The 26,783-nt window shown below is 38.9% G+C and overlaps 1 protein-coding gene across 1 annotated transcript; it reads left to right on the top strand.

Moving 5' to 3' along the window:
- Positions 1 to 1,125: 1,125 nt before the first annotated feature.
- Positions 1,126 to 25,399, top strand: LOC139740815 (engulfment and cell motility protein 1-like). The gene is made up of 20 exons (XM_071651387.1): positions 1,126 to 1,198; positions 2,459 to 2,642; positions 4,610 to 4,771; positions 5,732 to 5,901; positions 6,567 to 6,666; positions 7,426 to 7,514; positions 8,603 to 8,671; positions 9,146 to 9,224; positions 10,241 to 10,291; positions 10,665 to 10,784; positions 11,789 to 11,890; positions 14,800 to 14,904; positions 16,126 to 16,234; positions 17,179 to 17,315; positions 17,970 to 18,199; positions 19,007 to 19,122; positions 20,645 to 20,749; positions 22,823 to 22,887; positions 24,270 to 24,347; positions 25,202 to 25,399. The coding sequence occupies exons 2-20, from the start codon at positions 2,517 to 2,519 to the stop codon at positions 25,397 to 25,399; spliced, it is 2,211 nt and encodes a 736-aa protein (XP_071507488.1). The 5' UTR covers positions 1,126 to 1,198; positions 2,459 to 2,516.
- Positions 25,400 to 26,783: the final 1,384 nt, after the last annotated feature.

The raw sequence follows: 26,783 nt of genomic DNA, 5'->3' as shown, positions 1-26,783 counted from the left end.
AGATAAAAAAAGAAGGATTATTCCCTAACGGAGAAAGAACGGAAAGAAACATTCAGTCCATTGGGGTGAAGGCAGCCGAGGCGATAGATTAGTTGCTCTTCTCGTAGTTTGCGGATTTCGTCTGGGCCATTATGACAGGTCGTCATTACACCGATCTTCAGGTGGTTAATGGTGTGCCCGGGCCGGTTGAAGTGCTGGGCCACTGGAAGTCCCGGTGTATTGAGCTTTACTGATCGGAGGTGTTCGGTTGCGCGGTCTGCTAGTCTCCGTTTCGTCTCACCTATGTAGATCTTGTGGCAGGCTGTACAAGTGATCGCGTAGACCACATTCTCAACGGTACAGGTGAACCGATCGCGAATATATATATATATATATATACCATCACAGACGAGCATTACAGTAGGTCTATATCGAGTTGAGATGACTCGCAGGCTGTAGATGCTTCTTCAGTTCATTAACCAAAACATTTGATTGATTGAAGGATTATTGTTTTATTGTTTTTGTGGAAACCACTGCAAAAGATATGACCATCGTCTGCACGTTCTGCGTATAGAATTGTTGCTATCTACAGTATAATATACTGATCACTGTTCCTCAAAGTAAATATGTAAACGTTTGTAACCACTTTTGCAGCTTTCTTATTTCAATTCCGACTCTTCAATTCTGTTTGATTGAAATCTATCAACTCAGATAGAACACGGAGTGCCCTTTCACATCAAATTTTCCAAAAAGTTCAAAAATTAGAACATAGAACACTTCACAGATTTATCAGTAAAACATGTTTGTCTTTATGTAGATCAATGGCCACTTCAAGATGGGGTTCAAGATGACTCTTGAGATCATGTGAGGATCATGTGAGGATCTTCTTTCTACCTGTTGCCTGTATAGGCCTATAGGTCTGGCGGTTTGTGAAGTAATTTTTGTAAATCTTGCAAACTTTCAATGCAGTTGCAAAACTTCGGACCGAAGGTCACCAGTGCATTTCAATGATGATGATGATGATGATGATGATGATGATGATGATGATGATGATGATGCAGCTGCAGCAGCTCATACTCGATAGCTAGCGCCAGCTGGTGCTGCTGTATACGATCTTTGCTATTGTACAGTGTATGTTGTGCACTCGCTTTTTATCAGCTAGCGCGCTAGGTATCATCTGTGGAGAAAAAAAAGACAACTTCCGCGTTTCGTAGGACGGGTAAGTCAGTCAGTCTGTCATTATTTTGATGACAGAGCATTGAGGGATTGATAACTTCCTGTGGCAAATTGTAATGTAAGATTCTACTGCAGAAATTCTCACTGGACTATAGAATCCAAGTGTTATGTTTTCGTATGTGTCCACTGAGTTGAAACTGTCAGAGAAAATACACACCTAGCTTGGTGCAGTCCCACACGTGTGTATTGATGTTAGTGATGCCCCTTTTCGATACTGGGTATGTGGCGGCTTTCGAGAAAACATTACAACACCAACATTGAACAATAAGAAGCCTACCAAACTTTCTTAAATTCAACACAAATAAAATCAGATGAAGAATGTTAGCCCGAGATTTCCAGGGGCAAATTTTTGCCTTTTCTTTCCCTGTTATGACTAGGTTCTAGACTAGATCTAACCAAGTTACTACCTCGGTATGTCACTTTCGTTTAATTTTAATTTATCAGCAACCCCAACCCGTAAATTTACTGGTTACACTTACAGCGCCCCGCGCCGGGGTTAGGGTCTAGTTAGCATGATGTTGACGTGATGTAGACTGTCTACTAATATCTAAGCTATTTCATAAAAGATTCTAGTCAGGAAAAGGCTAAGTATTATTGTTTAGTGCAGTGAACCTGGCCTGTGGGACTTGCCAAAAAATTGAATTGATGACGGGAGGTCTTGAAATTATAAATTCTAAATGCAATTTCATATCTAAGCATATATTTCACAGTGCTCGAGTGATGCTGGACAAAACTGCATTGACAAAATGACACACAAAAAATCTTTTTCAATAGGCCTATGTGTGGGACATTGATAATTAAAGCACATGAATTTGTAGTTAAGTTTTTACATCAAACTATGGTGTTAAATAGGATAGGAAGTATTCTTGTTTTCTGCTTAGATGTGGGATTGGCCGGGCATCATTGGCTTGCTGAGTATTAATTTCATGTATTTTAAAAAAAATTCACGAATTACGAATAACAGTGCAGTAGCACCCAACTCATGACATATTCAGCATATATTGTAATTATATAGTATCTGACGGCCACTCCTATTAGTATTACCCACTGTCCCAAATTGGCATTAAAATGGACCTCTGCTTATTTTTCCAAATAAGAAATGTGATACTTTCCTCAATTATTGGTTATTTGTTTTATTTTTGAGGTACAAGGGGAAACTGGGTTTATTAGACATGCCAATTCTCATAAGTTGTTCTGTTGTTCTTGTTTTGTGTGACATTATTCATTTGTTCGATCGTTGCAGCTTTGTCCACAGGAGAGGAAATTAGTGCTTAGAAAGACAGAGACGAGAGCGCAAGAAAATGACCATGCAGGCGCAGCCAGTGACCCTGACTCTGATTGACCCCAACCAGAGGGCCGATCCAAACATCATACGTCTGGCCATTGTCATGGATGGGAAGAGTGGCACGCTGTATTGTTTAGATCAGGTAAGACAATGATGTTAGTTAATCTGTAGCGTTGCTGCCCATTCAAGCCAGATGATGACAACTTTCCAGTGTTACCAGAATTCCACATGATGGTTGCCTACTTCTGCACTCCATACCTTGATCCACCTTCCCCCCCCCCCCCCCCCCCCCCTAAAAAAGAAAAAAGAAAAGAAAAAAGAATAATGCTGGAATAATGAAATACATAAAATCCAGCATGCAGAAATGCATTTCAACATGTAATGCCTGTGGCTGTATTACAAGGCAGCCAGAGTAGAATGTGTACATGAATTCTGCTATGAAATTTCAAAAATTTCCAATGCATTTCACTAATTGTATGTTATGTTAGACCCCGTTTACAGTGCAGGGTTGGGCCAAGCCCAGGCCGAGCCCAGGCTGAGCCCAGCCTCAATTGCGGTACTCGGCCCCGCAATTCTGTCCGTTTACAGTGGTGGGCTCGGCCCGGGCTTTTTATTCAAACCTTTCAATATTTTGTTGTAGTGGCGCTCTGCTTGTACACAATGACTATTGTTGGGAGTGCGCCGGTTGCATTTGGTACTGCATTTGGCCCAGTTTGTGTTTACAGTGAGAGAAGGCCGGGCCGAGCCCAGGCCAAGCCCAGGCCAAGCCGTGGCCGAGACTACCTCCAGAACTTGGCCAAATGCGCGGCCGATTTTGGTACCACATTTGGCCTTTTACAGTGAAATGAATTCCGGGCTTAACTGTGGCCGAGCCCATCCCTTACACTCACTGTAAACGGGGTGTTAGTATAGAAATGATTGGACAAATAGGCCTTTTTTGTGATGTTTTCAAATTCATGGATGTTTCATTCCTGAGAACATAGAGATGAACTATTCCATTGACCTGCCCTTATTATTAAAATAAAATTCAAAGCTTTCAGATTGTCCAGAATAACGTCTGTTTATAAGGTATGCATAAAATTTGAATATGTTCTGAAAAATCACCTATTTCTGCAAGCTATGAATACTATTACTAAAGAGCTAGTCTGGCTTCTGGATTGTCACATTTATAATTCAAATCCCCACATTTTAGATACCAGATACTGGTTGCCTGATGCTTGTTTGTAGATGCCTAAGCCCATCAGGCGACTGCTATGAAAGTCTTTAGTTCTTTTTCTTTTTTCATTAGAGTGCAGGCTTCATTCTTGAAGATAGATACACTGTTTTTGTGTGGGTAGGTGTTGGCTAGTTCCCCGGGTTAGCACCCTGCTCTTTGCGATGAACGATGTGGAATGCATGTCCCCTCACCCTCACACTGAAAGAAGTGGCAAATCTCAAAGTTTCCTGCAAATTCTGAACACAGAATGCCCTCTTTAGCTCGCACTTCATGATAAAGGAAGCATCTCAGACAAGCTTGGCTTTTGAAGTGGTCTCATCAGAAACACGTACATTGCAGTTGATATTCAGTCTGACCATTTCTGGTCTTGTTCCTACTTCTGCATTTCCATGTACATGTACTCTATACACCATTATATTCCTCCTTGAATGTAAAATTTGCGTAAATTGGGACTTGCAGTGAGGGACTGAGAAATAAGTATCATCCCTGTTTGGATTCCACTTTGGATTCTGATATACAGTGCTTTTGTGATACAGGGAGCAGTATTTTTGCAAGTTGTCTATTTTGTAAACCTGAGTTGACTTGCAAAATATGCCAAAAATTGCCAAAAAACAAAACAATGCAAAAAAAACAACAACAACGAACCAAACAAAAACCAACCAACCAAACAAACAAACAAACAAAGAAACGAACAAAGATAAAGCATTGCCAAAATACAAGGCATATATATGTGTATCTGTGTATGCACATCTATCTCTTTGGTCTTCCAGACCATCAGTATGTTGCTGTTTCTCCCTGTCCATCTATCTCCCCGATGTAGATATTTTACACTATGTCATCTCATCCCTAGTCATGTATCTGTATCCACCATTATGTGTTGTAATTTCTACCAGAGCAAGCCCCTGAAGGAGATTATTGAGGAAGTGTGCTCCACGTATAACATCAGCACCGCCATCTCGGACTACGCGCTGCAGGGCGAGGGCGAGAAATACATCACAGAGACGAACCGCAAGGACCTTCAAAATGGAGAAATGCTCAAACTCACAGACTCACCGGTGAGAATATTCTTTTCCTGTCTTTCTCTACATGCAAACATTTCCTTGTAATGTCAAGGGTGTGGTCATGTGCTGTGTTTGTGTTTGACGTGCTTGAAACTATACTTCACATCAATAAGAGGTATACAAGTCCTGTTCTACTAATGCCCCAGTTGTTTGTGGTATGTCTTGTTGCTAATTTTTGTTTAAATTTCGTATTTAAAAACATTGAACTAAAAAACAAATTTACAAGTAAAAGGCATACAGGAAACATTGACAATAATGAAACAGCATTGGAGTAACACAATGGAACCTGTCTTTAGCAGCCACCTTAGGGAGATGAAGTAAGTGGCTGTTGTAGACAAGTGGCTGCTATAGACAGGGTCTTTAACATGCCTTTTCTTTGGGGAAGTATTTATTTAGTGGCTGTATATGGCAGATGGCCACTGTAGACTGATTTGCCACTAAGGCTGGTTCAACTGTGCATGAGCAGTGCATAGTCCTAGACAAGACGACTCAACACAACACCCAGTACAACAAGATGTTACAACACAATACTAACACACAGTGCCTCCTTGTAATTGAAGTCAAGTCTTTTGCCTTCAATAGCACTGTTAGTTAAGTCTTATTTGCTGTTATGAACCATCGCCATATAATACCACTGTACCAATGTGTCCAAACACGCTTTGTAGTGAGTGTTGTTCTTGATGGAGAGAAAGCATGCATGAGGCTTGCTGGACAATGTGCAAAATTGTTGGTCTTTCCAGTAGGCAGATAAAATCATCAGTAAAAAGTTGCTTCGACTGCATATCACATTGACATATGAAGGAGAAGATACCACTGTACATTAACTCTATACTACTGGTATATGTATGTTCATTCTTTGTGACCAACACTCTGCCCTTTTGGGCAGGTCACGAAATGCGTCTCACTGTTACCACTTTCTTCCATGTTGTTGTGTGCGTGTGTGTGCTCGTATAGAACAAGGCGGCGCTCGATATCTACAACAAGCTGCAGTCCAACACCCCAGAGGACATCAAGCCGGCCCTCGTCCGACTCTCAACAGCCTCCACTGACCTGACGTTCGCCATCGAGTTCATCCAGAATCACGGCATCGACCTCCTGGTCAAGATGGTGGAGGAAGGTTCCCAGTAAGTTCTGTTTTTACGTCGTCAACCTTGGTGAAATTTGCTCAATTTGTTGCTTTCAGCCAACCTTAAAGGGAAACCCCACACTTTGCCTGAGTTTTCTTTAACAAGAAAATATAATGTCAAAGAACAAAATGTCAAATGATAAAGTGTCAACATTTTTTTCTGCCAAACAGTATTATGTTAGTCGTAGCAACATAAACAAATTGTGTGAGGTGATGTTGTCATAACTAAACAACTCCTCCACTATTTTGGAAATAAAAGTATAGGAAAATTCATTCATTTTGTTAGCGAATCAGCAAGTATAGCCTCCTTCCCCTTTAAGAAGTCGTAATTGTCCATACATTGAAACAATCAATGTGAGGGATGTAATTTGGTGGAAAAGGCATTGAAATTTTTGTAAATTACCTATTTCCCATTTGGATGAAACTTTTGCAGTTCTGTCTGCCTGTTTGTACTTGATCAATAACAGTCATACATGCTCACTGTGTGGAATAGCACTGTGCGGAATAGCACTCCGGAAACAAAATTTCCGGACGCTAGTTTCCGTGTGAGGATCTAGCCTCTAGAATCTCCAGAGATGCCTGAGCACATTGCCAGTGATAATGTCCTCTCTTGTCAGAAGCTAATGCCGGAACCCCATTTTGATTTTCTATTGATGATAACAGGAGCGGGGATCAGCTAGCCCTGACGCTCCAGTCATTCATTGAGCTGATGGATCACAATGTCATTTCCTGGGATACACTCTCGCCTAACTTTGTGAAGAAGGTAAGTACCAGCTGTTGTATGAGGTGTCTTTAATACAGTGAGCTTGTGATGCTTACAGCAGTTTAAGGTTCTTTGTAAAGCATCATAGCACATTATGTTGTCATGAGCATTTTAATGAAACCTTACAACTGTGGTTATTTTTTTTTTCATTTAATCTTTATTGTTATTATCAATACCAGGTAAATCCAGAATGTTAAAATGAATTATGTACTTTCTCTTGTATCTTATCCCTACCCCTTGGAAAGAAAAATACTTGTTTACCAACGATTGATTAATGTGTTTGTTCAATTTATAAGAATCTTGCCCCTTTCCCTGGAAAAGAAAAATACTTCTTTACCAGCTATTGATTAATGTGTTTATACAATATATAAGAATGCAAAATATTAATGAGCTATGATATTGTTTAATGAACTGTTAAAGTACAGGGATATTTTCTTGCATGCATTTATGGTATCGGTTCTAAAAGCATTTTATGTGTGTTGTGGAGTGTACCTAGATGACCTAAACAGTGCAAAGAACCAAATCTACAGACATTCAAGGACAGAGTTTCAGTATTAAGTTTTCATTGTCCTCTCCTTAAGATGCTTCACAATCAGAAAAAAAACAAATGTGAAATAACAATACTCCATAATGTGCTTTGTGCTTAAAATGTTTCTAATTCAAAGCCAAACAAACCCATATATGTTGGGCTCTCTCTGTAGAATGCAAATTGACTGTGAATCTGTTAAAATAATTTTCCGTGCTTTCTTGTTTGCCTAGATTGCTTCATTTATGAATAAATCAGGTAGTGCTGATGCTCAGGTGACACAGAGGGCGCTCAACATCTTGGAGAGCAGCGTCCTCAACAGGTATGCTGTATGACAGAAAGGAGGAATGGCTTGTGGAACACACACACAAACACACACACACACACACACACACACACACACACACACACACACACACACACACACACACACACACACACACACACACACACACACACACACACACACACAAGTTTATGAAGCCATCACAATGAATTAAATCACTTCATAATTACTTCATGTGTGTATTTATGCAAATGGCCTTTTCTTTTTATTGGTTAGTTAGCCCTTCACTCTTTCTCAAGGTGACATACCATATAAACTGTTATTTTCATGTGGGTTCGTGAATTTCACGAATCACTGTTGGACCGCGAATTTAATAACACGCGAAATGTCGCCATACGCTAGGAAAATAATGCACTTTCATGATAGCCTCGATGTCAAATCGCGAAAACAACATCTCGCGAAAATGTATGTGACCTCCTCATTCGTGAAAATACCTGTACGCGAAAATAACAGCTTATGCAGCAGTGCATAAGCTTGCTTAACGGAACATCCAATAGAACACTAGATAGGCAGAGAATACATCAACAAACTTTTTACATTGTATATTAATATTGCCAAATACTAGGCTTTTGTGAGCACTTTGTTGCTGTGAGGCAGATTTCTGGCAAAACACCATTCATTCGAATTATATAAATTATCTTTACGTCACAGATGCTTACTTCAGTGAATTTAAAAATCAACATGCCTGTTTAATAGTACAAATGACCTTTTATTTTTGCTTGTGTGCTAAGTGAAACTACAAACTCGCATATTAAACTTGGTGTTCTTAACATTGCTGAACAGGAGTTGTATAATATGTTTGTGTCAATGAGATTCAAAGTGAAAAAAGAGTGTTTGGTTTCATCAGAATACAATGCAGCTATTACTCTTGGGTGGAATGCAAGGTGTTAAGGGGACATTTACAATATGTGCCGAATCATGTTATTTGGCAGGAACAAGATTTAAGGATCAGTCACATTTGAGCAATGGTAGCCCAAGCAGCCATATTACTGTGTATGCAAGATCTACCTCAATACATGTAGTTGTGAGATTTACTGTGAAAACACTTCTTTTTTCCCTTGCAGTGTAAAGCTCTACAATGTGATTGCCAATGAGATTACATTCCACAACATGGCCCCACACCTAGAAAACAGGTTTGGTTCCATTTCTTGTCATAATTTATCCATTTATTCCTATTTATATGATGGTGAAGATGATAATGATGACGGTAGCAGTGGAAATGATGACGGACAATACGATGATGATGGAATGTTAATACCATTGATAGTATCTTATATTATCATTATTAATATCATTATTGTATTATTATTATTATTATTATTATTATTATTATTATTATTATTGTTGTTGTTGTTGTTGTTGTTATTATTATTATTACATGTATTATTATTATTAGTAGTAGTAGAAGTAGTAGTAGTAGTAATAGTATAGAAGTAGTAGTAGAAGTATTTGTTATCATTAAGTAGGAGAGACAAGAGAAAATGTGCTGTAAAGAATATGTAGGCAATTGTGAAAGAATGTTTCATATTTTAATTTAGAAATGCAGGTTGGTGTATGGGCATCTTTAAGCAATGACCTTTTTGTCCTGTCTTTTTTCTTTGTTGTAGCCAAAACCAGGGAATTCAGCAGAATTGCCTGGCTCTGATGAATGCCCTGTGCCTCAAAGCACCAGAGGACAAAAAGAAGGTAACCATGGCAACAGAGGAATAATGTCTTGTCCTGTATTCATGGCTGTAAGAAAAGCTCAACACACCTTTTCATGTGAAATTGTGCAGGACTTGCAGTGGGGTCATTTCACACGTTTCATGTTGTAATTGCAAGACATTTTGGTTATTGTAAATTATATATTTTTTGTCCTGACCATCTTATGGCTATCAAATTTGCATCAAGGAGAGGTCTTTGTATCTCACCTCAGCCAAAGACTCCAATGAGCTGTGTAATTATGTCACTGTCCAAAGCTCCTTCAATATCATACACAATTATTTCTTCCATATTGTTTTTAAATCCTTTTAAAAGACTCCAGTGTAGACATCTCTGTGATTTGGTGGGAAATTGGATCTGAGGTTGCTTTTGTGTGAAATTAAAGTGTGTGTGATTCTCTGATAATTTGCTGTTGTGGCTGAAAGTAAGGAATCCTGCAGTAATACACCCTTGTTGAGATCCCCTTGTTCAGTCATTGTGCACTTAGACTTGATCTACATGTATGTGCATAAAGTTCAGAAGTCAGTTATGTGAAATTCTTCTGCAGGCACACTCTATTTCAATCCTTGAATCAGTGTTTTGATAGTGGTAAAACAAACAAGCAAACATATCGTAAAATATGTGCTGGTTTACTTTTCAGAGTAGTAACACGTTTTTCTGCACGACTGTATCAGATTGGTGAACATCTCTGTTGAGATGTGTGTTTTTTGCATCCATGTTTATCCTCAAGGAAATGTATACCATGGGCCATTAACTTCAGAGGCTCCTGTGACTACATGTGTTTGAGAGGTTTTTGTTAGTTTGCTTGTTATTCCTGTAAGTGTATGTGTGTGTGTTTCCATCTAGATCAGTTTTGCAAACATGATCATTCTTTCACATTCACCCTCCCTCTTTCTCACTGTAGCTATTGTCCCACTCTCCTTGCCCATATGCCTACAAAGTTGCATTTATTGCATATAGTTCTTGTTGCTGACACTTTAATTTTTTTTCTTTCTCTGCAGCGCTTTGAGGAAGCTCTGTCAGCCAAGAATATCAGGGTTGTGATCATGGAGGTAACATATTGTCTCAAATAGTGAAATAACTCAGTTATTTTGCATAATTTCACTTTCAATCTGTGACACGCATTTAAAATCATCTGCAATTGCAAAGTGATGCACTAGTATTTCATTACCATACTTATTTCATATGATTACTTCATGATATGTTAGTAGAGCAAAGGCAAGCTATGATTCAACAACAGAACTCTCCATTCTATTTCTTCAACAAGTTGTGAGAATCTTAAATTAAACTGTATGAACGTATTATGGACTTCTTCGTATGTGTCTTTAAGTGCGATGTTATGCTGTTGTTATGAATATCACAGTAAATGTTTTATTCTTAATCTTTTTTGTTTGTTTGTGTGTGTCTGCTTTTTTGACCTACCAGAAAATAATTCGATCACAGAACATCGGAACCGAGATGACCCATCAGCTCTACGTCTTCCAACAGCTGTCATTTAACCTCTTGGAGAAGCGACGTATGACACAGATTGACCCCGGCAGTGCAGTAAGTTGAGACATGGTGAAATGTAAAAGATGAAATGGATTACCTATTTAAAACTGAGTTTGAAAAAGGTCTTCATTAAAACCTAAATGGCAACCAATGGTCAACTTGCACAGATATACATACAAAAAGGTGTACATTGACATAAAAGGAATAATTTTATATACATAAATATGAAAATCAAGACAATCCCATTTGGATTTCCATACAAATATTAATACAACTATCAAACTTAAAGGAAAATTGTTTGGATACTTAGAGGAGAGTTCAAAAAGCTGGATGCTTGCAAGATTTGCATCTCTGTATGCTAACATTTCATAAGTATCAGTAGCTCAGATGAAGTGATATTAGTGGTTCCATTGATAAGAGTGCTTAGGTTGCTTAAAGAGTTGTGTGAATTGAAGCCAGCAGGTGCAATACATATTTGATCAGAGTTGGAAATTGGCCGATATTTGATGCAGTTTGCATGTCAGTTAATCATTTGATAATCTGTGACTTTTCTGAAATAAGCTCTCGTACTGAACTATGTATTCAACTGCTTGCAATTAACTTTCATTCTGTTTTCACAAAAAAAAAACAACCACAACCAAAATATGTCTTTGTTTGAAGGTTGGAGAAGAAATTAGTGTCTTCTGTTTTGCAGGATGTCTGAGGATAAGATTGTTTATAGCTCTATAGATTCTGTTTAAAAACGCCAGGTCTCTGAATCCTTATCTGATCCGTATTTAGAAAAGTCACAAGATTGTCCTTTCCTTTGACTTAGGCAAAGTCTGTCTGTTGTGTGTGCAGAAATACTGATGTGCAGAGTCGTATCTCACTGCTTAATGAGGTGTACAGGTCTGTTAATTTTGTAGAGGAAGCCGTGTGTTGCACTGGCATTGCACATGCACCTCAGGGATTTTTTTATTCTTCTTTGACATGAAATTATAATTCTCTGTCAAATGTTAGAACCCTTCATTGTGTTGTTGCTTTTTTTCCCCTTCTTTTATTCCCTTTTCCATGCATAGAAACACAAGGACTGCATTGAAGATTTGAGGTCCCATGCCTTCGGTCATGACGCAGATATAACAAGGGGCCCATCCAACGATTTCAAACGTCTTGGTTTTGTGGTGAGCTGGACAAATATTTACATGAGTGTCTCTTTATATCGCAGTTAATGTAGTTACTTCCAGAAAAGTCCCGCAAAGAGCACACATTTGCGGAAAACTTTTTGAGAAAAATAGGTTGAATGTGGTGTCTGATTTCCTATAGAAATTTTCTCTAGGTGTTCCTACATTATATCATATTTTATCTCATATTCTATTTCATCCAGAAACTGTAAAGTTTTACATATTTATGGATGTGTTATTATTATTATTACTGGGTGAAAGAGTGCACAGCTCATGTCAATTCTAACTAAGTGGTTAATACTAGCAAAGTGGTGCCAGGAGTAGTACGCTTGCAGGTTCTCGGTTCATTTCTGTGTACATGTTATTTTATGACTGTCCATGATGACTTGAAATTGAGAATTATCTGTCACCATCAGGAAGTAGAATGTTTTACAGTCAAGGGATAAATTCCACATCTTCATTAGAATACCTTGGTCTTGATGAATGCTAGGATATGCTGTATACTCGGTCATTCATGTGTCCAAAGTTTGTAATCACAGGATATGGGGCTTTCATAAATACAATGCTGGGGAGTACAGCGGAATATAATTGCTTGAAAAATGAAAAGCCCTTGAAAGATGCTTTTGAATTGCAGGTTATTTTAGTGTTCCTTGGCAATTTTTTTTATTTGGTTGGTGTATTCGAATGGTATGAAATGCTTGGTTGAAGCCATGCAGAGACCATCACTCGTTACCTTGGGCAAACCGCGGGCATCATGTCCCTGTTTTTTTGACGAGTATGTGTGTGAGTGTGTCTGTTAGTGCATGTGGGGATGGAGGTGAGTGTCATGTCTCTATTACTTGAGGCGACACCATGGTTACTGACAACACTGTAGCAAGACTCACTGGGGGACTTGAACCCAAACCAAATGATTGCAACATGGTCGATACACCATGGTCTATGAGCCACTACCTCCTAAGCCTTACCATTTATTTTAACTTTAGTATATGAAGTTTATGTTGTTGGAAGTGAGAAAAAATGAGTTTTTAAATGAGTTGCTGTTAACCTTTATTCAAGGCTAGTTTACATTACCGGTACCCAATGATATCCAATGATTTCCCTGTGACCTTCCCAAGAATAGAGTTGGTGCTGGTCAATGTGATGATCAAAAACTCAGTGAGAAATCCTTGTTCTTTAAATTAGTATATGAAGTATATATCATGGGTATAAGCATTCAAAAGGCAGGAGACATTCACTCAGTGGTTGCAATTACTAGACTGACTTTATTCCAGTATTTCACATATGTGACCGGCGACAACGGTTTCAGGCAAAAGTCGGAAATTTTTAAAATTCATTTTTTCACTGAATCACATTGGCCATTTCGTAAGCTTTGCATTGATATAAAACACTTGTATTCTTCGGCACCATAAGTGGGCATAGAAAGAGAAATAAAATGCACTTTTTAAGATGTTAGCCTGACAAAATTGCGAGAGAACAGGCTTTGAAGATTCACCTCTTTCTCAAAGACAATGTCGGAGCGGCGATGCGAGGGGAGAGTCACCCATCCGTACGATGGTGCCAATCGATGTTAAGCTCCGCCTCTAGCAACCACATCGCCTTCTGATTGGCTCACTGAGAGAGTCAAATTTCCCGGGCACCTTCCTCGGAGCTCAGCGTATGGAGCTGAAAAACAATGCGTTTCGCTCGGGTTTGTTTACAGTACGTCTTTCAAGATGGCGAATACGATGATTGCACGTACATCTGTATGGTGTACATGTACATGTGTATTTGGTGCACGCATTACGCAATGGCATCCACACGCCATGACCGTGTGCATGTAACAGGAGCGGTGGCGAATCCACACATTTACAAATCGCGTTTTCATTGTGGTTGATTTGTCTATATCATTCGGGCGACCCTTTTGAAGGCAGAAAATTGCCAGTGCTGGCAAAGGTCACGCTTCCTGTTTGTGTTACTTTTATAAGACATGCATAATGTTGCTTTGTTCGGTGGTGCTAATTAAATTAAAACAAACAAACACGACTCGTTAGTTTGGTGCGATCTTGACGTGTAGTATTTGAATATAATTAGTCGCATATGACCGCTCCTTTCCTCTCATCTCCCTTCCATTGAGTCAGTCTGCTGTCATAATTTTTACTACATGTACAAGTAGACAAATCTGAGAATATCTAGTTTTCTTTTTCCACGGTTATTTCATGTTACATGATTTTTGTTTCACTTCCGTTGTTGAACATTGCGGTAGAATAGTTTGGATAGAAAGCCAAACGAAGAGCACGCACTACAGAGCGAGCGTATATAAACCACCATAGCAAGAACAATGGAATATGTAATCGTGCATGCGTGGACAAAGCATTCCCCAAACGCTGCAACTGGTGTCTCCGAAAGCCGAATTATGTAAATGTATGCGACGCAACAGCCAATCGCATGCGAGACCCTGCGCCGTAGCAACGCCTTGGGATATTGGCGCGACGTTCGAAAGAAGCTCGAAACTGACGAGTGCGATCTAACATAGGGTGCTTAAAATTCCATTTTCGATAGGAAAAACTTAGTCTTATGCTATGAAATTTAGTGTAGATGTAGAAAAGATATCAAAGATTCGATTTCTGCAAAAAAACTAAATCGACAAAAATAATGGTCAAAATCTTTGTACCCCGCCTAGGAGGGAATTTGCTCTTGCGACTTTTGCCTGAAACCGTTGTCGCGGGTCACATATTTTAGACACCATTACTATATTGGAGAAACAGAGAGTTCCTTTTATTGGAAGGGAGAGAAAGTTAGGGCTTGAAGTCAAGTGGGTGAGAGCATGAGCAGAAGTAATGAAAGTAGTCTTTAACCTCAGACTGTAAATAACGTTTATCACACTATTGTCTTCCTACTCTCCCCTGCCATCCCATGCTGTCTGTAACCAGAACTACCAAAACCCCATCAAGGACTTCCTCGATGTACCTCCCGGTCTCCTTGCTCTGGAGTGCATGACTCACTTTGCCAACTTCCAGAATGAGAACTACACTAGGGTAAGACACACGCCTTAAAAAGTAAAATAACAACAACAACTTCCATAATGCGTCAAAGCCATAGAAGTCAGTTGTGCCACGTGTACATCTCAGTGCGTCTGACTCAAGAAGATGATTAGATGCCTTCTGTTTATGTGTAATGATGTTGTTAGTGATGGCATGTGATGAAATACCCCACAGTTTTTTGAATCCGCAGAGCTGCCATTAGCCTTTATTCAAGGCTAATTTACATTACCCATTGATAACTCACCATTTCCCTGTGACCTGCCAAGAATGGAGTTGGTGCTCGTCATTGTCATGATTAAAAGCTCAGTGATTACATCCATGATAATACCAGAAGAGATAGTGCAAGATTCGGGTCATTGCATCTGTGGTGTTTTGTGTGGCCAGCAGTGGTATATTGCAGAGACTCCAACTCTCTCGCTTTCGACGGGAGATCTCCCGCTGAAAGCCCATTTTTGCAGAATCTCCCATTCTCCCGCTTGAAATAATTTCTTACTTAATTTTATCGTATGTTAAAAAATAAGCCTTAGATACAACAAGAGAGCATCTAGAACCCTAAACTGCAAGGAACTTCGTGCTCGTGATGTGCGCTTCGTGCACATCAAGTTGGAGTCTCCCGTTTGCTAGGGGTTTCAGGCGGGAGAATCTCCAGATCAGAAGGTGCTTAGGGTTGGAGTCTCTGATATTGTGGAGTTCACTTGCTGTGGAATCATCAGATTCTGGGTGAATACCAAGTGTACTTTTGGTGTGATATGATACAGAAATCTTTGCTTTACATATGTAAAGTGGTGTTCAAATAGAGGTGACAGAGATGTATGTCTCGATACTTTACATTTTTAAGAAACATTGTCCTCAACAAATTTTGATAGAACAATAATTCAGTTCTGTGTTAGCATTAGATGGCCTTTTTGTTTTGTCAAAGTATTCAACATGTTGATGGACAGAGTGCAAAAATGAAAATCATTTTTTTTTTGGAAGTGGGATAGATTTGTTTGACATGAACCTGGGCATGGTCTCTTTGTCTTCATTAATCCTCTTAAAACCATATCCTTCAAATAAAAAAATTACAATCCTCACAGATATTTTGACAATGGTAATTACAGGGTTAATTAAAGAAGAAGAGCAGTAAGTTGAAGTGCCATCAAATGTCCTGAGGATGCAAAACCATTCAAACTTTGTTTGTGTCATTGTTGTTGTTTATTTTTTTCTACGTCTCAGTTTGTGCTGGAAAACTGTTCTCGGGCCGATGAACACGAGTGTCCGTTTGCAAAATCCAGCATCGCTCTCACCAAGATGCTCTGTGAGATTCTTCGGGTCGGTGAAGCACGTAAGTGGGTGATGATTGGAGGCAAGGGTAATGTGGGTGTGTACTTTACTGTTAACACAGAAATATTCGTGGCACATTAATTTTCATAGTGAATTAATAATATGCATGGAATTGTCAAATCAAAGTCTGCCTTTTTTTCTTAGATTTAATAAAAACATATGAGTAAGCAAATGTGCAGCATGAATTCAAGAACCCACAAACAAGTCTTTGAGATGTTCAGTGCAAAAAAAAACCCCTGCCAAAACACACACACACAAATTACTGGGTATTCGTGCAAAAATATTGCAATGCAATTATTATAGTAAGCACTGTTAGGGACACCTTTAGCAAGACTTTTAGTTGTGCATGTTGTGTTGCTATTTTGTGTACTTCTGGCATGCATATAGAGGGAGAGGTTATGTGGTGTCTCATTTTGTCTTATATCAGGGGATCAAGGAGCTCAGTTTTTGCCAAAATAGTCAAAATTCATCTCCGACAGCACATGTTTGCTAGTATGGCAAAATTTGCATATTTTGGCAAGAACTGAGCTCGCTTGAAATATGTAAACTTTTTTTGACAGCATTCTTTAGTCCATGCCAGTAACTAGTACTAAACACCCTGTCACTCAGTGATTTCCACAAGCCACTTCACATGTTTAGCATTCGGATTGCAGTTTAAAACTTATATAGCATCATATAACTTACCAGGGGGATTTCTTGATATCAATTTCTTTTCACACAATCTGATGTTGGCATGTCTAGCGAGCGTGTGGACAATAAGTCAACAGGATATATACATGAAAGTAACAATTGTCATTTTTGGAAAAGAAATAGAAATGGTCGTTGTATGTGGCAGTGCAGATAGGCAAGGTGAGGCACCCATACAAAAAGATGAACATATGAATAAGCTCACAAACCTGTTACTGCTTCTCTTCCTGGTCTGTGTGGTTGACTTTTCTTATCCAGCAACTGAGACAGGAGCGGAGTACTACCCAATGTTCTTCTCGTGCGACAACGCCTTTGAGGAGTTCTTCTGCCAGTGCATCAAGCTCTTCAACAAGACGTGGCGGGAAATGAGGGCATCTCTGGAGGACTTCCCCAAGGTAGGAAGGAGGAGGAGTTGGTCTCCTTCACTGAGGGAATAGCACCTTTTATTACCATGATTATATGGACCGTAATCAAATGATTGGCTGAGAGCAATTAGTGACCAGTCTTTCATTTTGCCTAACATGCCCAGTGGGCATAAGTTTTCACCATTGACTACATACTAATTACCTCTCAGAGATATGTGCTATTGAGCTGGATACACCCACAGGATGTATGCACTCTACACATGCATACATACATACATACACATGTGAATGTATGTGTGCATATATATATATAATAATGTGCACTTGTAGTTGTATGTACTGTGCTAAGTATTTATCACACTTCTCTATATGATCTCATGGAAACCAAATAAGTATTGCCGACAAAAATTTGTTGTGCAGTCTATTTTGTACACAATTCACATCTCACAGAAATTGTGTCATCACTTTGTCATTGATCTTTTTGTCAAAACACTGATGCTAAATTTTTCATTAGTCAATGAACAATTGACAAAACAAAACAAAAAATATACTTCAGTAAGTCAAATAATTACACTTGATTCTGTTTTATTTTGTTGTGTTTGTTTGTTTGTGTTTTTAATTGGTAGCAGTCACCTAGAAAGCACTAGATATTTGACACCAGTTATGTCGTAACACAAATCACAGGTGATGAATGTGGTCCAGGACCAGATCGAGCGCTCGCTGAAGGTGAAGCAGAGCAGCATGGAGCAGATGAAGGAGGGCCTGAAGACGCCCTCAGTGGAGCACTACAAGCCCACCACCATGGAGAACTTCTGGACCAAGCTCCAGCACTTCAACTACAACGAGATCCTCAAGCTGCGACACCAGGAGCGCTACGACAAGGAGGAGTGGAACTCGCACGCCACGCCTGTCGTGTGAGTATCGGGGGTCCATGCCTTCTTGTAGTTAAACATGGGAAAGTCAAAAGGGTCCCAAGTTGACATCCATAAATTGGGTAAATTTATTGACATAAAAAACTGTAGAAGTTGTATAGATGTACATGTGAATATATATAAATATATATATATATTTTTTCTTTTTTTCTATCACAATTAGTATGTACTGATGTTCTATTAAAAGGCTGCTAAATGATTGTATTATTGGCATACTAAAAGTGCTCAGAAAATCCTTAACACTGACAGACACAAACACACACACACACACACACATGCACACACACACACACACACACACATACACACACACACACACACACACACACGCGCACACACACACGCACACACGCACACACACGCGCACACACGCGCACACACACACACACACAACAACAACAACAACAACAACAGCAGCAACAACAACAACAACAACAGCAACAGCAGCAGTAAAACAAATTCTTTGTCCAGATTACAATCTGGATTACCACCAAGAACTGATTGACTGTTCCTTTTATCACAACAGACCTATTCTGAAATGTTTTCATGTAGTATTGTTAAAGTAAAAACAACAAACCAATAAACCAATGCAAAAGCAAAACCTCCTTGGGGGAATATATGTTCAGAGTCAATACAATTTATAATGGAAGTACCAGAGTCTGCACTACATGACAGTATATGGGGTTATGTCAGTAGATGTCCAGATGCTATTAAAGTGTGACCACTTAAACTTGTGAAATTTAAACAAAAAACAAACAAACAAAAAGCATGTTTCCTTGTTTGTGACAGTGAGCTGCGAAACCAGATCAAGCCAGACATTATGGAGCTGATCAGACAGCAGAGGTTGGTGTACCTGGTAGAGGGAACCATGTTTAACCGCTACAACCAGAGGGGTCGCGCCCAAGGTAGGTCTTCGCTTGTACTCATTTCATACATACAGAAGTCCATATTCAGTCAACATCAACTCTGTATAAAGCCAGGATGATAAACCCTCTGTGAAAAATGCCTTTTGTTACCAGCAATGCATGTGGGTTAAAAAAACAAAAAAATCGATGCTGAGGAGATAGATAAGTTGGAAAATGTAGTGAAGTTTTTGAAGACTCTGAAGGAACATGCAAGATATCAAGGCTATCAATGTTAAATATGCTGTTTGTATTCAGGACTGTGCCCTTCTCAATAATCCACTAGATCATGTGTATAATGCTCTCTTCTTCTTTATTTTTCAATAAGAATAGCCTTAGATCAATCTCACTTCAGTCATGCTCGTGGACCATCTTTCATGAATTACTTTATTGCAGTTCTTATTTCAATATAGATGACAATAGCAATAGCACTGGCCTGTCACTGATACACAATTGTGACCATTGTCATGTTAACAAACTGCAATTAGCCAGTTCTGTATTTTTTCCTCCTAGCAACTAGTGAAAAGTTAGTCCATCTGTTTGCACACAATTGCATTTCAATACTCGGAATGCACTTTGCGTGTACTCGTTGCTATATCTTGCAAACCCCAAGCGAGCTTTCAGTGGTATATAGAGAGATTCTGTGTTGTGAAGGTATGCATTTAATTTTGAATATGTTGTGAAGCTGGTCTGTTGATACAGATCACACTTTTCATATTCATGTGAGTTTCCAAGCGTAGTACATCTGTGAATTGAAGTATTATAGCAAGTGCTTGCAAATGTAATTGTCAAGGTGTAATAAACCTATTTATGTTTGCGATGGTGACACGACATTTACTCTTGCAACAATTGCTGCGGTGTAATTTTCTCCAAGGACGTAGGGTTAGGGTTAGGGTTGTGATAGGGTTTCAGGTTTAGTTTGATGTGAGGATTAGGATTTGAGTTGGGGTTATGTTTATGGGTAGAGTATATGTGTGGTTTAGTGTGCAGATATTTCATGGGAGCAATTGTCACAGTCGAGCAAATGTCATGGAACCGTTTGGGTCATCCTACAGCACTACATGGATATATATATATTAAAGGGATGGTACAGTATTGGTGGAGATGAGAATTGGGCTTTCTACTTTTTGCGAGATACCAAGAAAACACTTATGATATAGTATAGAGCATACCATTTTAAGAGGAATTCAAAGTTTATTTGATGAAAATCGGGTTTGGAATGACTGAAACATCCAAAAACAAAGTAAAACAAAGCAATCATAATAAAGTGTGGGTCCCACACTTTATCAGAATTGCTCTTTTTTGGATATCTCAGCCATTTCATAACCAATTTTCATTAAATAAACATTGAATTCCTCATAGAATCACATGCTCTTTCATATTTCATAAGAGGTTTCTCATTATCTCACCAAAAAAATGTTAGAAACCTGAAATTAGGTCTCAACCAAAACTGTATGATCCCTTAAAAAAAAAACAACAACAATACCTGAGGGGACATACAACTTGTCTGTTCTTGTGACTTTAGATCGGTACTGGTACTGTCGTCTTTCACCCAACCACAAGATGATCCATCATGGAGAGTCAGAGAACCCTCAGAGCCAACCAACGTACGAGTCACTGACAAACAAGAGTGAGTTCTCTTCAATACTGCTCTCATATACTGTATACGCCGAATATTTCGCGAATGTCATAGAGTCAGGTGCTATTCGCGAAATTAAAGACACGCAAAAATAATGACTCTGATCCCAATATGAATGTGACGCACGCATATACATTTCTCGTTCAGTACAGTACTCCATGATCGCGAATTCAACCACTCGCGGATACGTCGGGAAGTCCCGATTCATGAAAAATTAGACTTGCTAAATAAATGGCATACCTTTCTTTTTGGGGGAGGGGGTATACCAGGTTCCTGTAAGGAAGGGTTTAACAAGCTGCTTGGAACCACCAAAATTTCCCTGTTGTACTGGTTATCTTGTTATACCAGGAATAAAAACCGAGGAATATAAAAGGGATAGGACCCGCAAAATTACCTTGTTACAATGAGGTTTCACTGTGTAGTCAAATTTGCAGAAATCTGCATTTTTGTTGACAAAGCATAATGTAGTGATGCAACTGTCAGACAACAACTGAGGAAAATGGTCCTTGACAATGTGTACAATAGAGTGTAAAATCCTTTGTTTGTGAGTTCATTATTTCTTGATGTCCACTTTTCATAAGTTAAAAATCACAGCACTGAGAAGCATAGTACAGTGGACTTGCATTATAACAAGATCGGATATAACAACATTCCTGTTCTAACAATTACATAACAAATATTTTGTAAGGTGGGTGAACAAGGTCATTTATTTTTGGCATATACAGTTAAACTCGCATAAGTCGATCTTCTCGGGACTGAGCAAAACACATCGACTTAGGCGATTTTCGACTTGTACGTAAGTCGAAAAAAATCGACTTAACAACAGTTACACCACACGTACATTATGTATAAATGTACATGTATGTTGTCTACTCTGGAGCCGAGAGCTGGAGAGGTGTGCCGCAGCATGGGTCGCCCGGCAGGGCCGCCGGCTAACTTTGCATGGACAGTGCATTAGTATTGGCACAGGTCCGATTACTTATACCTTGTTAAACCTTGGAGAAATGAATATGAACGATATTTGAGCAGTGATTGATTCCAGTTTACCATACCGTGGCTTGAAATGCGTGTAGAGGTGTAATTCTGATTTACCCGTGCCCGTAACTTTCCCCCTACTTTCCGCTTTGAAAACTCTGCAGCTTCATCCATCCACTGCACAGCGCAGACTGCAAACATACACAGACTATACACAGCCCAGTCGCTGTACGCACAACTATACACAGCCCAGTCGCTGCACGTATACGTAGCGCGGCTGTACCAGCGTACCTCCAAACACGAAGAGAGTTCAACAATCGCATCATCGCTTTTAATTTTGATACTTTAGATCATTTTTTTGTCACCTGTCTGGTCGGGCTAGGTCTTATGTAAACAAAAACTGGCGTCTCATGATTTTGACAGTGATTTATTGTACAATAAAATCTTATTCGACTTAGGCACAGTGAATTTAATGGTTTTTCCGTGAAAGTGTTCTTGGAATTTCATCGACTTAGGCGAGTATTCGACTTACGAAATTCGACTTGTGAGTGAATTAATACACGTAAGTCAATGGGGAAAAATCGGGACTTTTTAAAATCATCGACTTGCGCGATTATTCGACATATGCGATGTCGACTTAGGCGAGTTTAACTGTATGTAGCCCCCTTTTGTTCCAGGATGTCCTTTTGTGTGTGTGTGTCTATACCTCATGGTAGGTTAGGGTGCAAAGTTGCGCTCATATGTACACATATGATATTTATGTGTAAAATGAGACTTTTATAATGGAATCTTGTATCTCATATTCTTTAACAAGTGATGTAGATTGTATTTGCTTGTAAATATTGCAAATGCTCTTTTGTTAGCTGAAAAATAAAGGAATTGCCATAGATACAGACACATTGGACAAAATGTATAATTTGAAGCAGCATACAACTTACTGACATGATGGATATTTTATTGATACGATTATTGCTGTTGACCTACCCTTCATGTACAAGGGTGTAGGTTAATGAACTTCAGCAGTTTTGAACCAAACCAATTAATGCTTTTGATGGTTGTTGAGATGTTTGGTTTCTTTTCCCACCACAGTTCCTGTTGCTGACATCCAGGGAATACAAACAGGGAAGGAGTGCCAACATGTCAGGAATATTAGAGTGAGTCAATCTCCCCTCTCTCTATTCCACAATGCCTCAGATTTATGTACAGGTGACTCCTGTTTAAAGGGGAAGGCTAGTAACTGATCAGTGGGAATCAGTGGAAATACGGGGAGATGATTGTTCCAATCCTTATGGGATTCATTCAAGAGTTCATTGTATATCTATTGTTGTGTGAAAATGATTTGCTTCAGAAAGGTCTCGTATTCAAGTAATGTGCAGTTTAATGCTTCCAGGTTAGCGTCCCTGGTCAGTGACGGAGCATTAATCTGCACATTACTTGAATATGAGACCGTTCTGAAGCAAATCATTTTCACACAACAATAGATATACAATGAACTCTTGAATGAATCCCATAAGGATTGGAACAATCATCTCCCAGCATTTCCACTGATTCCCACTGATCAGTTACTAGCCTTCCCCTTTAAGGAAGTTCTCGGGACCGGCAGTTCTCTTTCGTCATATCAAAACGTTCTTAAAGCCATACAATATAGTATATTGAAAGATGGTATGGATGGTAATTTTGGAATCTGAATTTTTACTTTGTTATATGAGATTTTCACTATAACTGTGTTTGTTATAACAGGAGTGCACTCTGTATTTCAAAATCAAAATCAAAACAAAGTAAAATAAGAAAATAAGATAAAAATGACACAAGTTTACATAATCCCCAAACCCTCTTCATGATCAGTGTACTGATAAGAAGACTGTACTTGCTTTCAGTAGGTATTTTGATGCTTGTATTACCTGTACATTTGGTTTTTCCTTGACAACATTTTAGTAGGTGAATATTTCCCTGAAAATCTGATAGTTTTGCCAGATTTTGTGGACCTACATGGAGAATGTGAATGCACTCCATGTTGTTTTTGTCAATTTGAATGACTATTGTGACACGAAAATATAAAAACACAGTGGAAAACATGACAGTAATAACTGCAACAAATATTTGTCATGTCATTCAGTTGGTTAATCTTGTCAAATGACTTGGTTCATTCGGTCTTGACTGCATGAAGGACAGTATGTATGGAACTTTGTTTTGTTTTGTTTTGTTTTACCAAACACACTTGATCCTAAACTAAAATTCAAATTGTAACCCCTGAGGTGAATACCAACCCTCATGTAGCACTGGTTTAAAACTCCCACTTGAGCTGTAAACATCAAGATCTGGGTAGTTCTCCTCGGCGTGATGTGAGAAAGACTGAGGTGGAAAAGCACTTTACTCTTCAGTTATGGATTAATGTCCATGTGAACCTATGCATCTTGTTAAAGACACTTTGTTTCACACCATACCTAATGGAAATACTCTGCACATAGTCTTGATGTCTTGAGTGTCTGTAGTTTGATATATGATTGATAGACATCTTGGAATTGTTCTTTCTCAGGGTGAAGGAAACCTGGCGTTCTCAATCCTGTACCATCCGGACCATCGCCTGGATTTCATTGCCCGCAATCAGGAAATTGTGAGTTGGTAGCAGCAACTGAATTCACCCCAGTCAAAACTGGTGGCCAGATGCTGTAGCTGATATCATCTTTAATGCTAGGCCAAGGGGGATTCTAGACACTGTTGTCATTTTCTAATCATTACACATTCCATTCTGTCAAATCTTAGAAAATATCTGTTATTGTTTTTGTGTTGTTTTGTTGTTGTTTTTGATGTGTAAGATGTAAGTTAGCCTTGAAAAAAGGCTAGTGACATTATTTGTGCAGGCATAAATATTCACAACTGAATGACATGCACCCTAAAGATTTAAAAAAAAAAATGATATACAACGGTAAAACATATTTGGGTATTATATTATTGCAATATCCACTTGTATGCTTTTTTAGGACTGCAAACCTCTGCAGATCAACTACTAATAACATACTTCTATACAGTAAAATGATAATCCTTAAATGAGAACCATATTTTGGTTCAAGGTGGTAGAATTTCTTATGAATACTAAATATGCTATTAAATGAAATTCAGAAAAAAAAACTTACTTTTTATTAAAAAGACTGAAAACATGCTAGTTAACAATGCAGGAAGAATCCTAATTGGGGGAACCACTCTAACCCCTTTCCCAGTATGGTTGTCAGATGACCGAAGTAATCTTCTACTATTAAAAGGGTCACAAGGTGTCTTTAAAGACATTGATCCATCATTTCTCCTGGAAGGTTTTTGATGTTGTAGACTCTTACTGAATCATTGCTTTATCTTGTATCATCTTATATTATTAGATTTTATGTTAGTGTTTTATGTCCCTGATTGACGGCAACACAGAAGACTATATTGAATATTTTGGACCTTGCTCTTATTTTGTTTCACCTGGCACAGTTCGATATGTGGACGGATGGTCTCAACGTTCTGCAAGGCAAACCGATGGCCAGCAACCAGATGGAATCCGACTTGGAGGCTCTCCTCAGCATGGAGATGAAGATCCGCCTCCTGGATACGGCCAACATCCCCATCCCCACGGAGCCGCCCGTCATCCCCCCACCCCCAACGGACTACAACTTTTGTGACTCCCAGTGAATGAATGGGGAGGGGGGAGGCAATGCAACTCTAGTGTATAATTGTCAATACCCCCATGCACCCATTCACAGGACTATGGTTATGTCAAACACGGACTCAACAAACATTCTGCACAGGACCAAATATGCATTCTTGTGATCTTCTGTATTTTGTGTTTGCAATTGTGGCATTATACAAATGTAACGCAACTTTACAGTAAACTTTTACGGAGTCACAAACACCCTGAATCACTGTATACTCTTCATGGCTGAGAAGCCAACCCTTTGTAGCTACCACTGCGAGCGAATGTTGCTGTTCAGCTCTCCCTATTTTATTAATCTTCTCTATAGCCACAAATTCACATTTTATACCCTCGATTTTGCTTTATTATGAGGCACGTGTCTAGCAGAGAAGGAAATGACTGGATGGTATAAAGCCATAATTCAAGGGATAGTGGTCAGTTTGAGTGACTAGTATATGACCACCCAGGACTTCATTCCTGGTCAGTTTTATGCGAAATCAAGCAAAGGCATTGCTGCAAAATTTTCCAAACGCAAGATAACCTGCACTGTTACATGCATTGTATTTATTGCTTCATACGCGTGGGTTTATCCATAAGGAGAGAGGTTATAGAAAGTTGGGGGGCATTGAATTAGGTATTTTACTCTAAAAGTCTATGCCCACAGTTGCCATGACTCTTACAACACAAATCATTAAAGGCTAATGGTACTTCATTTGATGGTCACTGAGTGGTCAATGTAGACCATAATGTCGTCCATAAGATATTCCTAATTCACAAGGACTTTGACTGAAAAAAAAACTCCTCAAAACAAAACAAAAGAAAAAAAATGACCTGCATGACGATTTATGACGTTGAGAGCTTGGGATTTTAAGGGTCACATGTTAATGAGGTTCACCCTCCCAACCTTACGCAATGTGTTGTTACGGACAAATGCTTGTGAGAATTAGGCATAGATGAGATTTCAATTTGTATGATATATTGATAACAGGTCAAGAAAAAAAAAGAAGGTATTTGCCTACCTTGTGTCTTTTTATTTCAATACTAATGTGTAGCTTATTTCATAGATATATTTACAGGTATATATTTATTTGAACAAGAGTGAAGAACGAGTATACACTTTATCTATCTATCGAAGGTCTCGTTGCATTTTAATCAAGAAAAGGGTACTGCGTAGCCGGTCTACACATAGATTTTACAAAGATCCTGGCGTGGAAGAAAGCATGTTGCAAAATGACTCCAATAATTGAGCATTGTTGGGTCTATTCTTTCAGTAAGAACATTGTTGTACATATTGGTCTGTTATTTATTCTGACCAAACTGACCGATGAGCAGTGAATAGCCCGGATTGCAACCATTTATATTTCCGTTGCCTATGTCTGAATA

Source organism: Diadema antillarum, unplaced genomic scaffold (genome assembly GCF_040938485.1).
Source record: "Diadema antillarum isolate AM-2024a unplaced genomic scaffold, OU_Dant_1.0 seq00000886_RagTag, whole genome shotgun sequence".
NCBI lineage: Eukaryota > Metazoa > Echinodermata > Echinoidea > Diadematoida > Diadematidae > Diadema > Diadema antillarum.
The sequence above is the reverse complement of the archived record's forward strand: the minus strand, read 5'-3'. Positions and strand labels throughout refer to the sequence as shown.

What these genes read in the sequence shown, in the direction of transcription:
- LOC139740815 (XM_071651387.1), top strand. Translation starts at nt 2,517, where the DNA reads ATGACCATGCAGGCGCAGCCAGTGACCCTGACTCTGATTGACCCCAAC. An exon ending in GAGAGCAGCGTCCTCAACAG is followed by an intron (nt 7,515 to 8,602) that starts GTATGCTGTATG and finishes TTTCCCTTGCAG; the next exon opens with TGTAAAGCTCTACAATGTGA. An exon ending in CGAGTCACTGACAAACAAGA is followed by an intron (nt 20,750 to 22,822) that starts GTGAGTTCTCTT and finishes TTCCCACCACAG; the next exon opens with TTCCTGTTGCTGACATCCAG.